The 18,831-nt window shown below is 50.9% G+C and overlaps 1 protein-coding gene across 1 annotated transcript in view; it reads right to left on the reverse strand.

The window, feature by feature from the left end:
• The window catches only part of tkfc (triokinase/FMN cyclase), a gene marked incomplete in the record, with an annotated part of 28,896 nt that extends 11,073 nt beyond the window's left edge, over window positions 1-17,823 (reverse strand). The window contains 9 exon segments of the mRNA XM_055939153.1: window positions 1,704-1,820; window positions 2,001-2,090; window positions 3,821-3,905; window positions 4,287-4,321; window positions 6,507-6,596; window positions 7,039-7,117; window positions 12,301-12,593; window positions 13,092-13,281; window positions 17,395-17,823. Coding sequence (XP_055795128.1) covers window positions 1,704-1,820; window positions 2,001-2,090; window positions 3,821-3,905; window positions 4,287-4,321; window positions 6,507-6,596; window positions 7,039-7,117; window positions 12,301-12,593; window positions 13,092-13,281; window positions 17,395-17,400 — 985 coding nt within the window.
• Window positions 17,824-18,831: the final 1,008 nt, after the last annotated feature.

Raw genomic sequence — 18,831 nt, forward strand, 5'->3', positions numbered from 1 at the left:
CTCAACCAACCAGTGTGACAAGGTGACTGTGTTCTCAACCAACCAGTGTGACAAGTGACTGTGTTCTCAACCAACCATTGTGACAAGGTGACTGTGTTCTCAACCAACCATTGTGACAAGGTGACTGTGTTCTCAACCAACCATTGTGACAAGGTGACTGTGTTCTCAACCAACCAGTGTGACTGTGTTCTCAACCAACCAGTGTGACAAGGTGACTCTGTTCTCAACCAACCAGTGTGACAAGGTGACTGTGTTCTCAACCAACCAGTGTGACAAGGTGACTGTGTTCTCAACCAACCATTGTGACAAGGTGACTGTGTTCTCAACCAACCAGTGTGACTGTGTTCTCAACCAACCAGTGTGACAAGGTGACTCTGTTCTCAACCAACCAGTGTGACAAGGTGACTGTGTTCTCAACCAACCAGTGTGACAAGGTGACTGTGTTCTCAACCAACCAGTGTGACAAGGTGACTGTGTTCTCAACCAACCAGTGTGACAAGGTGACTGTGTTCTCAACCAACCATTGTGACAAGGTGACTGTGTTCTCAACCAACCATTGTGACAAGGTGACTGTGTTCTCACCAACCAGTGTGACTTTGTTCTCAACCAACCAGTGTGACTGTGTTCTCAACCAACCAACCAGTGTGACAAGGTGACTGTGTTCTCAACCAACCAGTGTGACAAGGTGACTGTGTTCTCAACCAACCAGTGTGACAAGGTGACTGTGTTCTCAACCAACCATTGTGACAAGGTGACTGTGTTCTCAACCAACCAGTGTGACAAGGTGACTGTGTTCTCAACCAACCAGTGTGACAAGGTGACTGTGTTCTCAACCAACCAGTGTGACAAGGTGACTGTGTTCTCACCAACCAGTGTGACTGTGTTCTCAACCAACCATTGTGACAAGGTGACTGTGTTCTCACCAACCAGTGTGACTGTGTTCTCAACCAACCAACCAGTGTGACAAGGTGACTGTGTTCTCAACCAACCAGTGTGACAAGGTGACTGTGTTCTCAACCAACCAGTGTGACAAGGTGACTGTGTTCTCAACCAACCATTGTGACAAGGTGACTGTGTTCTCAACCAACCATTGTGACAAGGTGACTGTGTTCTCACCAACCAGTGTGACTGTGTTCTCAACCAACCATTGTGACAAGGTGACTGTGTTCTCACCAACCAGTGTGACTGTGTTCTCAACCAACCAGTGTGACTGTGTTCTCAACCAACCAACCAGTGTGACAAGGTGACTGTGTTCTCAACCAACCAGTGTGACAAGGTGACTGTGTTCTCAACCAACCAGTGTGACAAGGTGACTGTGTTCTCAACCAACCATTGTGACAAGGTGACTGTGTTCTCAACCAACCATTGTGACAAGGTGACTGTGTTCTCACCAACCATTGTGACAAGGTGACTGTGTTCTCACCAACCAGTGTGACTGTGTTCTCAACCAACCAGTGTGACTGTGTTCTCAACCAACCAGTGTGACAAGGTGACTCTGTTCTCAACCAACCAGTGTGACAAGGTGACTCTGTTCTCAACCAACCAGTGTGACAAGGTGACTGTGTTCTCAACCAACCAGTGTGACAAGGTGACTGTGTTCTCAACCAACCAGTGTGACAAGGTGACTGTGTTCTCAACCAACCAGTGTGACAAGGTGACTGTGTTCTCAACCAACCAGTGTGACAAGGTGACTCTGTTCTCACCAAACAGTCGGAGTATCTCCTGGTCTGCTCTCATCATTGACAGAGACACTCCCGCCATCTCCAGTGATGTCATAAATGACCCCGACATCACCCGGGCAACCCGCACCCCACGACCTTCTGTAACCATGGCAACAACAACAACAAAATTACAAAAAAAATGAGATATTCCACAGAGAATGTAAACAAGGTAACCCGAATAATGATGTGAGGTTAACAATTAGCTTCACATAAAGCAAATATTATACATCGTTATTCACGATAACAGTTAGGCAATGAGTGTTCAGTCATGAGTCTCACCCAGGTTGCGTATAGCAGATCTAGTAACAACAGCCATCTCTAGACAAGACAGCGCTCCAAGGTTGTTGACACACAGAACCACACTGTCACCTGTACCAGAGAGAGACGGGACACGGTTAGGAGGAGGAGGGGGGGGGCATGGTTAGGAGGAGGAGGGGGGGAGACACGGTTAGGAGGAGGGGGGGCACGGTTAGGAGGAGGGGGGGCACGGTTAGGAGGAGGGGGAGGGGGGGGGGCACGGTTAGGAGGAGGGGGGGGGGCACGGTTAGGAGGAGGAGGGGGGGGGAGACACGGTTAGGAGGAGGGGGGAGGGGGGCACGGTTAGGAGGAGGGGGAGGGGGGGGCACGGTTAGGAGGAGGGGGGCACAGTTAGGAGGAGGGGGGGCACGGTTAGGGGGGGGCACGGTTAGGAGGAGGGGGGAGGGGGGGGCACGGTTAGGAGGAGGGGGGAACAGTTTAGGAGGAGGGGGGGCACGGTTAGGGGGGGGGCACGGTTAGGAGGAGGGGGGGGGCACGGTTAGGAGGAGGGGGAGGGGGGGCACGGTTAGGAGGAGGGGGGGCACGGTTAGGAGGAGGAGGAGGGGGGGGCACGGTTAGGAGGGGGGGGCACGGTTGGGGGGGGCACGGTTAGGAGGAGGGGGGGGGCACGGTTAGGAGGAGGGGGGGCACGGTTAGGAGGAGGGGGGGGGCACGGTTAGGAGGAGGAGGAGGGGGGGGCACGGTTAGGAGGAGGAGGAGGGGGGGGCACGGTTAGGAGGAGGGGGGGGCACGGTTAGGAGGAGGGGGAGGGGGGGGCACGGTTAGGAGGGGGGGGGCACGGTTAGGAGGAGGGGGGGCACGGTTAGGGGGGGGGCACGGTTAGGGGGGGGCACGGTTAGGGGGGGCACGGTTAGGAGGAGGGGGGGGCACGGTTAGGAGGAGGAGGGGGGGGGGCACGGTTAGAGGGGGGGGGTGCACGGTTAGGAGGAGGAGGGTGCACGGTTAGGAGGGGGGGGGGGGGGCGGTTAGGAGGAGGGGGGGGGGGGCACGGTTAGGAGGAGGGGGGGGCACGGTTAGGAGGAGGGGGGGGCACGGTTAGGAGGAGGGGGGGGGGGCACGGTTAGGAGGAGTGGGGGGGCACGGTTAGGAGGAGGGGGGGGGCACGGTTAAAAGGAGGGGGGGCACGGTTAGGAGGAGGGGGGGGCACGGTTAGGAGGAGGGGGGGGCACGGTTAGGAGGATGGGGGGGCACGGTTAGGAGGAGGGGGGGGGCACGGTTAGGAGGAGGGGGGGGCACGGTTAGGAGGAGGGGGGGCACGGTTAGGAGGAGGGGGGGGGGCACGGTTAGGAGGAGGGGGGGGGCACGGTTAGGAGGAGGGGGGGGCACAGTTAGGAGGAGGGGGGGGCACGGTTAGGAGGAGGAGGGGGGCACGGTTAGGAGGAGGGGGGGGGGGCACGGTTAAAAGGAGGGGGGGGCACGGTTAAAAGGAGGGGGGGGGGCACGGTTAAAAGGAGGGGGGGGGCACGGTTAAAAGGAGGGGGGGACACGGTTAAAAGGAGGGGGGGGACACGGTTAAAAGGAGGGGGGGCACGGTTTAAAGGAGGGGGGGACACGGTTTAAAGGAAGAGGGGGGGGCACGGTTTAAAGGAGGAGGGGGGGCACGGTTTAAAGGAGGAGGGGGGGCACGGTTTAAAGGAGGAGGGGGGGCACGGTTTAAAGGAAGAGGGGGGGTACGGTTTAAAGGAAGAGGGGGGGGCACGGTTTAAAGGAAGAGGGGGGGGCACGGTTTAAAGGAGGGGGACACAGTTGAACTTTGCACTGAAGTGCGGTGGTCCTTGTACCTGACTTCAGCGACAGATGTGATTGGCTGGCAGGGTTGGTCATATGGTCTACCATGGTCTTCACCACCTCATCCGCCGAGGTCACCTAAAAGAGGTCGTCATGGCAAACCAATAACGTCTCAGGCCCCAATTAAATACAACAGCCTGTTACTATTGGGGCTCCTGATTGGTGCAGCGGTCTGACGCACTGCATCTCAGTGCTAGCGGCGTCACTACAGACCCTGGTTCGATTCCAGGCTGTATCAGAACCGGCCGTGATTGGGAGTCCGATAGGGCTGCGCACAATTGGCCCGGTGTCGCCCGGGTTTGGCCGGGGTAGGCCGTCACTGTATAAGAATTTGTTCTTAACTGACTTGCCTGGTTAAATAAAGTTAAATAAATAAAAATGTGCACTACTTTTGACCAGATAAAAGAGTGCCATTTGGAACACACACCCTATACTGTAAACTAACTTTATTACACTGACCTTTGACCTCTTAATGCCAGGCTCACCATGGATACCTGAGGAGATAGACAACATTATCTAAATTACTAACTGCTCTTTAACCCCATAGAAGTTATCTATTACAAACGTGGAATTTATCCAGTCACAGCTCCCTCCCTCCCTCCCTCACCCAGTCCTCTCTCTCTCTCCCCCAGTTCCCTCCCTCCCTCCCTCTCTCCCTCCCTCTCTCCCCCAGTCCCAGCTCTCCCTCTCTCTCCCCCAGTCCCAGCTCTCCCTCCCTCCCTCACCCAGTCCTCCCTCCCTCTCTCTCCCCCAGTCCCAGCTCTCCCTTCCTCCCCCAGTCCCAGCTCTCCCTCCCTCTCCCAGTCCCTGCTCTCCCCCAGTCCCAGCTCTCCCTCCCTCCCTCCCCCAGTCCCAGCTATCTCTCCCTCCCCCAGTCCCAGCTCTCCCTCCCCCTCCCTCACCCAGTCCCAGCTCTCCCTCCCTCCCTCCCTCACCCAGTCCTCTCTCTCTCTCCCCCAGTTCCCTCCCTCCCTCCCTCTCTCCCTCCCTCTCTCCCCAGTCCCAGCTCTCCCCTCTCTCTCCCCCAGTCCCAGCTCTCCCTCCCTCCCTCACCCAGTCCTCCCTCCCTCTCTCTCCCCCAGTCCCAGCTCTCCCTTCCTCCCCCAGTCCCAGCTCTCCCTCCCTCTCCCAGTCCCTGCTCTCCCCCAGTCCCAGCTCTCCCTCCCTCCCTCCCCCAGTCCCAGCTATCTCTCCCCTCCCCCAGTCCCAGCTCTCCCTCCCCGTCCCTCACCCAGTCCCAGCTCTCCCTCCCTCTCCCAGTCCCTGCTCTCCCCCAGTCCCAGCTCTCCCTCCCTCCCCCAGTCCCCCAGTCCCAGCTCTCCCTCCCTCCCTCTCTCCCCCAGTCCCAGCTCTCCCTCCCTCCCCCCAGTCCCCCAGTCCCAGCTCTCCCTCCCTCCCTCTCTCACCCAGTCCCAGCTCTCCCTCCCCCAGTCCCAGCTCTCCCTTCCTCCCTCTCTCTCTCCCCCAGTTCCAGCTCTCCCTCCCCCAGTCCCAGCTCTCCCCCCTCTCCCTCAGTCCCAGCTCTCCCTCCCTCCCTCCCTCACCCAGTCCCAGCTCTCCCTCCCTCCCCCAGTCCCTGCTCTCCCCCCAGTCCCAGCTCTCCCTCCCTCCCCTAGTCCCCCAGTCCCAGCTCTCCCTCCCTCCCTCTCTCCCCCAGTCCCTGCTCTCCCTCTCTCACCCAGTCCCAGCTCTCCCTCCCCCAGTCCCAGCTCTCCCTTCCTCCTCTCTCTCTCTCCCCCAGTCCCAGCTCTCCCTCCCCCAGTCCCAGCTCTCCCTCCCCCAGTCCCAGCTCTCCCTCCCCCAGTCCCAGCTCTCCCCCAGTCCCAGCTCTCCCTCCCTCCCCCAGTCCCAGCTCTCCCTCTCTCACCGTCCCAGCTCTCCCTCCCTCCCCCAGTCCCAGCTCTCCTTCCCTCTCTCTCTCCCCCAGTCCCAGCTCTCCCTCCCTCACCCAGTCCCAGCTCTCCCTCTCTCACCGTCCCAGCTCTCCCTCCCCCAGTCCCAGCTCTCCCTCCCTCCCCCCAGTCCCAGCTCTCCCTCCCTCCCTCTCTCCCCCAGTCCCAGCTCTCCCTCCCTCCCCCAGTCCCAGCTCTCCCTCCCTCCCTCTCTCCCCCAGTCCCAGCTCTCCCTCTCTCACCGTCCCAGCTCTCCCTCCCCCAGTCCCAGCTCTCCCTCCCTCCCCCAGTCCCAGCTCTCCCTCCCTCCCTCTCTCCCCCCAGTCCCAGCTCTCCCTCCCTCCCCCCAGTCCCAGCTCTCTCCCTCCCTCTCCTCTCTCCCCCAGTCCCAGCTCTCCCTCTCTCCCCCCAGTCCCAGCTCTCCCTCTCTCCCCCAGTCCCAGCTCTCCCTCTCTCCCCCAGTCCCAGCTCTCCCTCCCTCCCCCAGTCCCAGCTCTCCCTCCCTCCCCCAGTCCCAGCTCTCCCTCCCCCAGTCCCAGCTCTCTCTCTCTCACCCAGTCTCAGCTATTCCCAGCTCTCCCTCCCTCTCTCCCTCAACCAGTCCCAGCTCTCCCTCACTGTCTCAGCTCTCCCTCTCTCCCTCACTGTCTCAGCTCTCCCTCTCTCCCTCCCTCACCTAGTCTCAGCTCTCCCTCTCTCACCTAGTCTCACCTCTCCCTCTCTCACCCAGTCTCACCCAGTCTCAGCTAGTCCCAGCTCTCCCTCCCTCCCTCCCTCCCTCCCTCACCTAGTCCCAGCTCCATCTCTCCAGCAGGCAGGTCAAAGGAGGGCAGACAGCCTGGAACACTGCAGGGAGACAAACTGACCCCCAGAGTACCTACAGTAGAAACATACAATCACTGACAATACTAAAGGAGGAAGCTGAACCCCAGAGTACCTACAGTAGAAACACACAATCACTGACAATACTAAAGGAGGAAACTGAACCCCAGAGTACCTACAGTAGAAACACACAATCACTGACAATACTAAAGGAGGAAACTGACCCCCAGAGTACCTACAGTAGAAACATACAATCACTGACAATACTAAAGGAGGAAACTGACCCCCAGAGTACCTAGAGTAGAAACATACAATCACTGACAATACTAAAGGAGGAGCTGACCCCCAGAGTACCTACAGTAGAAACACACAATCACTGACAATACTAAAGGAGGAGCTGACCCCCAGAGAACCTACAATAGAAACATACAATCACTGACAATACTAACGGAGGAAGCTGACTGGCTGAAACGGTTGTGAGCGTGTGTAGATCTCACCAATGCCCTTCACTGCCTCTGTCACCTTGGAGACAATCTCGTCCAATGGACAGCCTTCTTCAGCCAGAGCCCCAGCAAGCTGAGCGAGAGGAAAAGAGATCAATGACTTTCTTTTATATGATGTGTTAACATCAAAACAGTCCTAGATGATCGGGGTTAAAGTTGAAGTCAGTGTTTAAAATCCTACAGTTGAAGTCGGAAGTTTACATACACTTAGGTCGGAGTCATTAAAACTCGTTTTTCAACCACTCCACAAATTTCTTGTTAACAAACTATAGTTTTGGCAAGTTGGTTAGGACATCTACTTTGTGCATGACACAAGTAATTTTTCCAACAATTGTTTACAGACAGATTATTTTACTTATAATTCACTGTATTACAATTCCAGTGGGTCAGAAGTTTACATACACTAAGTTGACTGTGCCTTTAAACAGCTTGGAAAATTCCAGAAAATGATGTCATGGCTTTAGAAGCTTCTGATAGGCTAATTGACATCATTTGAGTCAATTTGAGGTGCACCTGTGGATGTATTTCAAGGCCTACCTTCAAACTCAGTGCCTCTTTGCTTGACATCATGGGAAAATCAAAATAAATCAGCCAAAACTTCAGAAACAAAAATGGTAAACCTCCACAAATCTGGTTCATCCTTGGGAGCAATTTCCAAACGCCTGAAGGTACCACGTTCATCTGTACAAACAATAGTACCCAAGTATAAACACCATGGGACCATTCAGCCGTCATACTACTAAGGAAGGAGACGCGTTCTGTCTCCTAGAGATGAAAGTACTTTGGTGCGAAAAGTGCAAATCAATCCCAGAACAACAGCAAAGGACCTTGTGAAGATGCTGGAGGAAACAGGTATAGAAGTATCACAGTAAAACGAGGCCTATATCGACATAACCTGAAAGGCCGCTCAGCAAGGAAGAAGCCACTGCTCCAAAACCGCCATAAAAAAGCCAGACTACAGTTTGCAACTGCACATGGGGACAAAGATTGTACTTTTTGGAGAAACGTCCTCTGGTCTGATGAAACAAAAATAGAACTCTTTGGCCATAATGACCATCGTTATGTTTGGAGGAAAAAGGGGGAGGCTTGCAAGCCGAAGAACACCATCCCAACCGTGAAGCACGGGGGAGGCAGCATCATGTTGTGGGGGTGCTTTGCTGCAGGAGGGACTGGTGCACTTCACAAAATAGATGGCATCATGAGGGAGGAAAATTATGTGGATATATTGAAGCAACATCTCAAGACATCAGTCAGGAAGTTAAAGCTTGGTCGCAAATGGGTCTTCCAAATGGACAATGACCCCAAGCATACTTTTTTTTTTTTTTTGGGGGGGGGGGGGGGTGGATCAGCTTAATATTGCGGAAAGAATGTTGCTTCCAATGTAATTGTCTGCATCATTTCCAATCCCCCATATTTTTGGGGGTAAATATATATACACTGCTCAAAAAAATAAAGGGAACACTTAAACAACACAATGTAACTCCAAGTCAATCACACTTCTGTGAAATCAAATTGTCCACTTAGGAAGCAACACTGATTGACATTAAATTTCACATGCTGTTGTGCAAATGGAATAGACAAAAGGTGGAAATTATAGGCAATTAGCAAGACACCCCCAATAAAGGAGTGGTTCTGCTGGTGGTGACCACAGACCACTTCTCAGTTCCTATGCTTCCTGGCTGATGTTTTGGTCACTTTTGAATGCTGGCGGTGCTCTCACTCTAGTGGTAGCATGAGACGGAGTCTACAACCCACACAAGTGGCTCAGGTAGTGCAGTTCATGCAGGATGGCACATCAATGCGAACTGTGGCAAAAAGGTTTGCTGTGTCTGTCAGCGTAGTGTCCAGAGCATGGAGGCGCTACCAGGAGACAGGCCAGTACACCAGGAGACGTGGAGGAGGACGTAGGAGGGCAACAACCCAGCAGCAGGCCCGGTACCTCCGCCTTTGTGCAAGGAGGTGCACTGCCAGAGCCCTGCAAAATGACCTCCAGCAGGCCACAAATGTGCATGTGTCAGCATATGGTCTCACAAGGGGTCTGAGGATCTCATCTCGGTACCTAATGGCAGTCAGGCTACCTCTGGCGAGCACATGGAGGGCTGTGCGGCCCCACAAAGAAATGCCACCCCACACCATGACTGACCCATCGCCAAACCGGTCATGCTGGAGGATGTTGCAGGCAGCAGAACGTTCTCCACGGTGTCTCCAGACTCTGTCACGTCTGTCACATGTGCTCATGTGCTCAGTGTGAACCTGCTTTCATCTGTGAAGAGCACAGGGCGCCAGGGGCGAATTTGCCAATCTTGGTGTTCTCTGGCAAATGCCAAACGTCCTGCACGGTGTTGGGCTGTAAGCACAACCCCCACCTGTGGACGTCGGGCCCTCATACCACCCTCATGGAGTCTGTTTCTGACCGTTTGAGCAGACACATGCACATTTGTGGCCTGCTGGAGGTCATTTTGCAGGGCGCTGGCAGTGCACCTCCTTGCACAAAGGCGGAGGTACCGGGCCTGCTGCTGGGTTGTTGCCCTCCTACGGCCTCCTCCACGTCTCCTGATGTACTGGCCTGTCTCCTGGTAGCGCCTCCATGCTCTGGACACTACGCTGACAGACACAGCAAACCTTTTTGCCACAGTTCGCATTGATGTGCCATCCTGGATGAACTGCACTACCTGAGCCACTTGTGTGGGTTGTAGACTCCGTCTCATGCTACCACTAGAGTGAGAGCACCGCCAGCATTCAAAAGTGACCAAAACATCAGCCAGGAAGCATAGGAACTGAGAAGTGGTCTGTGGTCACCACCTGCAGAATCACTCCTGTTTTGGGGGGTGTCTTACTAATTGCCTATAATTTCCACCTTTTGTCTATTCCATTTGTACAACAGCATGTGAAATTTACTGTCAATCAGTGTTGCTTCCTAAGTGGACAGTTTGATTTCACAGAAGTGTGATTGACTTGGAGTTACATTGTGTTGTTTAAGTGTTCCCTTTATTTTTTTGAGCAGTGTATATCCATTCATGTATGCATACATATACACATATATACATACACATACCTACATAGACATACATACTTTTTTTAAAGAGTATACCTTTATTATTATCCCCCGCAAACCCTACCACCGATCCCCCAATTGGAGTAAACTGATAAACATTTCTGTTTTTACCTTCAATTTATACATCTTATACACATTTTACAGACACAGTCTACTTTATAATAGTTCTCTCTTGTTTGTTCTTAGTCCTTCCTCTATTTCTGTTGTCCATCCAATTTTATTTCCACTTGTAACTGTGCTATTTCACAATAGCTCCGCACCTATACACATTTCACAGATCCCGTATGCCCTATATTGTTTATCTTGTTATTAGTCCCACCCTTCAGCTCCACTCAACCTTTCCCATCTATCTTCCAACATCATCCATTTCGGATTTTTATTTGCCATATATTTTTCAACTGTGCTGTGATGCTTCACAAAAGATTTGAATCTTCCTATTCTCATAGCTTCCACAGATTGTAAATTAAAAATAAACATTTTTGCTAAAATAATTATTATATTATTGATTGATTGACTATGGCTTTTCAAATCCCCCAGTATTGCTATCAGTAGCGTTAGTTCTACGCAAATGTTGCAATTCTTCAACCATTCCTGGACCTGTGACCAAAAACGAGCTACATACCAAAATAAATGGTCTAATGACTCTGCCTCCTCACAGCAGAATCTACAGAGCTGAGAAGATTGTATCCCCCATATATATAACAGTCTATTAGTTGCAAGAATTTTGTACAATAATTTAAATTGAAAAATTTGAAGTTTTGAATCGGGCGTTGTTTTGCGTATCAATTCATAAACCATGTGCCATGGAATGGGTACATCGAAAATCTCTTCCCAACTATTTAGCAATTTATATGGCACAGCTGTAAGGTTTTTGGTCCTTAAATGAAATTGGTATATGATTTTATTTATCACACTTTTCTTTAACCATTTATGTTCTTTAATATAAGGCCGACATACAAGTTCCTTACTTTTTTCCCCTTCCACCTGCCTCTTCCATTTTTAAGGTAATGCTGCAATTAATTGGTTGTAATTTTGGGTAGAGCAGACATTTCCATATGTCTGTGTTAGCTGCATGTGTGACATAACTCCACCAGTCCTATTTATGATATCATTCACAAAAATTATACCTTTTTTAAACATTTGTTCGATAAATACAATTTTTTTATCAATTACTATATTTGAATTTAACCATAAGATTTGTTGTACTATTTGTTCCGTCCTTTCAGGTGGATTAAACTGAAATTGCAACCAACTTTCTAAGGCTTGTTTAAAAAATAAAGATATTTTAAAAATTATTTCCTTTTCAAGCAACCGAAAGTGAGCAGGTGTAATCTGAATAAAGGGAAAAAGGCCCTTCTTGAACATAGGATGAGACATTCGTACCAATCTACTAGAGAGCCAGTTTGGATTTAAGTATAACTTTTGTATGACTGATGCCTTTAGTGAGAGGTCTAATGCTTTAATATTTAATAATTTCTGCCCTCCGAATTCATATTCGTTATATAAATAGGCCCTTTTAATTTTATCTGGCTTGCCGTTCCAAATAAAATTGAATATTTTTTGTTCATATAATTTCAAAAGCAGGTCACTAGGTGTAGGCAAAACCATAAGCAAATAGGTAAACTGACCCCAAGCATACTTACAAAGTTGTGGCAAAATTTAAGGACAACAAAGTCAAGGTATTGGAGTGGCATTCACAAAGCCTTGACCTCAATCCTATAGACAATTTGTGTGCAGAACTGAAAAAGTGTGTGAGAGCAAGGAGGCCTACAAACCTGACTCAGTTACACCAGCTCTGTCAGGAGAAATGGGCCAAAATGCATCCAACTTATTGTGGGAAGCTCGTGGAAGGCTACCCGAAATGTTTGACCCAAGTTAAAGAATTTAAAAGCAATGCTACTAAATACTAATTGAGTGTATGTAAACTTCTGGCCCAATGGAATTTTATGAAAGAAATAAAAACTGAAATAAATCATTCTCTCTACTATTATTCTGACATTTCACATTCTTAAAATAAAGTGTTGATCCTAACTGCCCTAAGACAGGGAATTTTTTACTAGGATTAAATGTCAGTAATTGTGAAAAACCGAGTTTAAATGTATTTGGCAAAGGTGTATGTAAACTTCCGACTTCAACTGTACATCTAAACATAAAACGCTTTTGTCATTTATAACACGGTCAAAAAGAGATGACACCGTTACCTTGTGAACGAACACCGTCCCACACAGGCCCCTCCTCCCCGCCTTACTCGGTTGATCAAACGCACAGTCGTCGGCGACAATCACCATTTCGACTGCGACGGCGCGGTTTCGGGCCTGTTCCGCGGCGAGGCCGAAGTTGAGGCGGTCTCCGGTGTAGTTCTTAACGATGAGTAGAACACCCGACACCCCAGCGTCACGTAGAGACAAAATGGCCGCTAGAACACTGGCCGGGGGAGGGGAGGCAAAGACACCACCTGCTACTGCTGCTGATAGCATTCCACTGCCTATGTACCCTGGAGGGGAGAGAGGGAGAGAGGGGGAGGGGATCAGAGAGATAGAGAGAGGGGGCGGGAGAGAGGGGGGGGAGAGAGAGAGAGGGAGGGGTGAGGGAGGGAGCGAGGATCAGAGAGATGGAGGGAGAGAGGGGGGGAGAGGGGGATCAGAGAGAGAGGGGGTGAGAGTGGGGGAGGGAGAGAGAGGGGGGGAGGGAGAGAGAGGGGGTCAGAGACACATAGTACTTGTGTGTGCTGGCTCGTGCCCAGGCCCCCCTCTAGAGAGCAGGGCCACTCGTCCCCTGAGGGCCTCCAGGTCAGCCCTGACCACCACCCTGTGGCCCCTCAGCAGAGAGAGACTGTGTGTGTGTGTGTGTGTGTGTGTGCGCATACAAACCCACGTCTAGAGACCTCATCAAGAATGGATGGGTTGACAGTCGCTGGACTCAGGTTCGAGTCCCGGTCAGAGCTTCCCCTGGATTTGCAACATTGGTGTCTGAATGTGTACGAGTGTCCTACCTGCGTGTGCTGGCTCGTGGCCAGACCCCCCTCCAGACAGCAAGGCCACCCGGCCCCTGAGGGCCTCCAGGTCAGCCCTGACCACCACCCTGTGGCCCCTCAGCAGACAGAGACGTCCAGAGCTAGAGACAATGCCTTCCAGGGCCTCGTCTACACAACGGTCTACTGAGTTTAACAACTTCTGTTGGGGCTGGGAGAGGAGAGACAGAGGAGTGAAGAGACAGAGGAGTGAAGAGACAGAGGAGAGGAGAGAAGAGACAGAGAAGAGGAGAGACAGAGGAGAGGAGAGAGAGGAGAGGAGAGACAGAGAAGAGACAGAGGAGTGAAGAGACAGAGGAGAGGAGAGAAGAGACAGAGGAGAGGAGAGAAGAGACAGAGGAGTGAAGAGACAGAGGAGAGGAGAGAAGAGACAGAGGAGAGGAGAGAAGAGACAGAGGAGAGGAGAGACAGAGGCGAGACAGAGGAGAGAAGAGACAGAGGAGAGGAGAGAAGAGACAGAGGAGAGGAGAGACAGAGGAGAGGAGAAACATGGGAGAGGAGAGACATGGGAGAGGAGAGACATGGGAGAGGAGAGACATGGGAGAGGAGAGACATGGGAGAGGAGAGACAGAGGAGAGGAGAGACAGAGGAGAGACAGAGGAGAGGAGAGACATGGGAGAGGAGAGACATGGGAGAGGAGAGACATGGGAGAGGAGAGACATGGGAGAGGAGAGACAGAGGAGAGGAGAGACAGAGGAGAGGAGAGACAGAGGAGAGGAGAGACATGGGAGAGGAGAGACATGGGAGAGGAGAGACAGAGGAGAGGAGAGACAGAGGAGAGGAGAAACATGGGAGAGGAGAGACAGAGGAGAGGAGAGACAGAGCAGAGAAGAGACAGAGGAGAGGAGAGAAGAGACAGAGGAGAGAAGAGAGAGGAGAGACATGGGAGAGAAGAGACAGAGGAGAGGAGAGACAGAGGAGAGGAGAGACAGAGGAGAGGAGAGACAGAGGAGAGGAGAGACAGAGGAGAGGAGAAACATGGGAGAGGAGAGACATGGGAGAGGAGAGACATGGGAGAGAAGAGACATGGGAGAGGAGAGACATGGGAGAGAAGAGACATGGGAGAGGAGAGACATGGGAGAGGAGAGACATGGGAGAGGAGAGACATGGGAGAGGAGAGAGAAGAGACAGAGGAGAGGAGAGACAGAGGAGAGACAGAGGAGAGAAGAGACAGAGGAGAGGAGAAACAGAGGAGAGGAGAAACAGAGGAGAGGAGAGACATGGGACCAAAGCCTGTAACCATCTGATACATAGACCTACAGAGGCTAGGCTACATGGTACACTAACTCTAACCATCTGATAGACTACACCACTGACCCTGTAACAGACTACACCACTGACCCTGTAACAGACTACACCACTGACCCTGTAACAGACTACACCACTGACCCTGTAACAGACTACACCACTGACCCTGTAACAGACTACACCACTGACCCTGTAACAGACTACACCACTGACCCTGTAACAGACTACACCACTGACCCTGTAACAGACTACACCACTGACCCTGTAACAGACTACACCACTGACCCTGTAACAGACTACACCACTGACCCTGTAACAGACTACACCACTGACCCTGTAACAGACTACACCACTGACCCTGTAACAGACACTGACCCTGTAACAGACACTGACCCTGTAACAGACTACACCACTGACCCTGTAACAGACACTGACCCTGTAACAGACTACACCACTGACCCTGTAACAGACACTGACCCTGTAACAGACACTGACCCTGTAACAGACTACACCACTGACCCTGTAACAGACACTGACCCTGTAACAGACTACACCACTGACCCTGTAACAGACTACACCACTGACCCTGTAACAGACTACACCACTGACCATGTAACAGACTACAACACTGACCCTGTAACAGACTACACCACTGACCCTGTAACAGACTACACCACTGACCCTGTAACAGACTACACCACTGACCCTGTAACAGACTACACCACTGACCCTGTAACAGACACTGACCCTGTAACAGACTACACCACTGACCCTGTAACAGACTACACCACTGACCCTGTAACAGACACTGACCCTGTAACAGACTACACCACTGACCCTGTAACAGACTACACCACTGACCCTGTAACAGACTACACCACTGACCCTGTAACAGACTACACCACTGACCCTGTAACAGACTACACCACTGACCCTGTAACAGACTACAACACTGACCCTGTAACAGACGACACCACTGACCCTGTAACAGACGACACCACTGACCCTGTAACAGACTACACCACTGACCCTGTAACAGACTACACCACTGACCCTGTAACAGACTACAACACTGACCCTGTAACAGACTACACCACTGACCCTGTAACAGACTACACCACTGACCCTGTAACAGACTACACCACTGACCCTGTAACAGACTACACCACTGACCCTGTAACAGACTACACCACTGACCCTGTAACAGACGACACCACTGACCCTGTAACAGACTACACCACTGACCCTGTAACAGACTACACCACTGACCCTGTAACAGACTACACCACTGACCCTGTAACAGACACTGACCCTGTAACAGACTACACCACTGACCCTGTAACAGACTACACCACTGACCCTGTAACAGACTACAACACTGACCCTGTAACAGACTACACCACTGACCCTGTAACAGACTACACCACTGACCCTGTAACAGACTACACCACTGACCCTGTAACAGACTACACCACTGACCCTGTAACAGACGACAACACTGACCCTGTAACAGACGACAACACTGACCCTGTAACAGACTACACCACTGACCCTGTAACAGACACTGACCCTGTAACAGACTACACCACTGACCCTGTAACAGACTACACCACTGACCCTGTAACAGACTACACCACTGACCCTGTAACAGACTACACCACTGACCCTGTAACAGACTACACCACTGACCCTGTAACAGACACTGACCCTGTAACAGACTACACCACTGACCCTGTAACAGACTACACCACTGACCCTGTAACAGACTACACCACTGACCCTGTAACAGACTACACCACTGACCCTGTAACAGACACTGACCCTGTAACAGACTACAACACTGACCCTGTAACAGACTACACCACTGACCCTGTAACAGACTACACCACTGACCCTGTAACAGACACTGACCCTGTAACAGACTACACCACTGACCCTGTAACAGACTACACCACTGACCCTGTAACAGACTACACCACTGACCCTGTAACAGACTACACCACTGACCCTGTAACAGACTACACCACTGACCCTGTAACAGACTACACCACTGACCCTGTAACAGACACTGACCCTGTAACAGACTACACCACTGACCCTGTAACAGACACTGACCCTGTAACAGACTACACCACTGACCCTGTAACAGACACTGACCCTGTAACAGACTACACCACTGACCCTGTAACAGACTACACCACTGACCCTGTAACAGACTACACCACTGACCCTGTAACAGACTACACCACTGACCCTGTAACAGACACTGACCCTGTAACAGACTACACCACTGACCCTGTAACAGACTACACCACTGACCCTGTAACAGACTACACCACTGACCCTGTAACAGACTACACCACTGACCCTGTAACAGACACTGACCCTGTAACAGACTACACCACTGACCCTGTAACAGACTACACCACTGACCCTGTAACAGACTACACCACTGACCCTGTAACAGACTACACCACTGACCCTGTAACAGACACTGACCCTGTAACAGACTACACCACTGACCCTGTAACAGACTACACCACTGACCCTGTAACAGACTACACCACTGACCCTGTAACAGACTACACCACTGACCCTGTAACAGACTACACCACTGACCCTGTAACAGACTACACCACTGACCCTGTAACAGACTACACCACTGACCCTGTAACAGACTACACCACTGACCCTGTAACAATCTGATAGACTATATCTCTCTGTTGATGTAATACTGTACAATACAAGACGCAACACTTGAAGGCCTATGCCTCTCGTTAGCAACATTTGTCCTTTTGCACTAATGACAATAAATGGACTATGTTCCTTGGCTTGATCCTGTGTCTGCCATGCGATCATAAACGGCTCACCATTCTGCAGGCTACTCAGTTACAAAAACATACCAAGACAATGTATTCACAGCATTCCGTGACTTTGCATTGAAACAAGCCGTTCATGTGTACGTTTTAATTGGGTTTAGAGATGTTTATTGAATATTTCTTTGCAGTTATCTTACCTTCATGCTTCTGTTGTCGTTTTTTTCAGACGCTTTGCACGTTGACCCTGACGCTAGTGACACAGATATTATAACTAGACCAAGATAGACCACAGCCCGTCGTTTCGAACAGGAAGAAAGAGTCTGTGGGCAGAGCCAAATTCAAGTTAGCGAGATCCTATTGGCGCGTTGTAGCACATATATTTGCATATTTCCGTTAGGGAACGCCTACTCTGTGAAGTGCGCCTGTGCACTCCTTCTAAACAACAACTATTTAAAAAAAACTTTAGCAAAGGGTAAAATGTACAAAACGTATTCCACTCTGTTCGTAACATATTCTAGTTTTTGGAACAGAACATTGTATTGAGATCAAATGTTTAATCGATGAGAGAATTTGCAAAATGTCGGCCAAAATTCATATCGTTCCATCTTCTCCCACTGCCGGCCACTGGGCTTCCTCTCACTACCATGGAAACCCCAAGCGGATGCTTCACATTTATACATCCGGTGAAATATCTGCGCTAGTGATGCGCAGTTCTTCTTCGGTGGGGTTAACTGCGGATGGCATCCAATAAGTCACATTATCGCCCTCAACTGGACTATAATATAAAACTATTATACTTTGTGATACAAAATGGGGAAATGGGACAAATAAAATACCCATTTCAACTAACCCTACACTACACTCATCTGTCCCATGTCCTCCTGGACATTTCCCACATCTTGGAATCGCCCTCCTACACACTGCTGCGACGTGGCCATTAACGTGGCGCCTGAAACAGCGCAGTGGATTCTGCAACTCTAACAGGATAACTGATATATCCTAACAAAACGTTTTCGGGTAAAGACAGACTGTGACACCTCTGTTTCACCACGCTCCCCAATGTGCGGTTCGACAACGATTCATTCTATTTGAACGACTCTCTTTACTGACTCGAGAGTCATGAATCGCCACTCGTTCATTTTAGTCGTTCGTTTGACCTGCTAGAGGCAACGTTTCGCAATGAGTCCCAGCCTACAGCATGGCTGATAGCCTGCCCTACACGCTCTTCCGGTTCATTATCTCCGGAGAGTCGAAAGATTAGATATTTTGACTGAACGAGTCGAAAAGATCAGAGTCCGTAAAAAGAGCCGAACTTCCCATCACTACCACGCCCACCTGCCACGGACCGAGGTCAAAGTAAAACATGGACTGATTTAGAAACAGAGAGTGGAAGCGGATGTGTCACCAAACTTTTACTTTATTGAGCAGGGCAGCATCAGCAATGAATGTGCAAAGGGAAGGGAACATTGCCGCCACCTCGCTTGAATCCGATAATCCATGATTCATGGACGAATGATGTTTATGGTCAGAATTAGTGGTTGATCATGACTGTCCGTTCCATTACACATAATAGTAATTGGACAAAGGTGTCGTCTGTACACGGGTAGTTTTGTTAATTAAGAGCCCTGACATTC

The sequence above is a fragment of the Salvelinus fontinalis genome, chromosome 11 (genome assembly GCF_029448725.1).
Source record: "Salvelinus fontinalis isolate EN_2023a chromosome 11, ASM2944872v1, whole genome shotgun sequence".
Lineage (NCBI taxonomy): Eukaryota > Metazoa > Chordata > Actinopteri > Salmoniformes > Salmonidae > Salvelinus > Salvelinus fontinalis.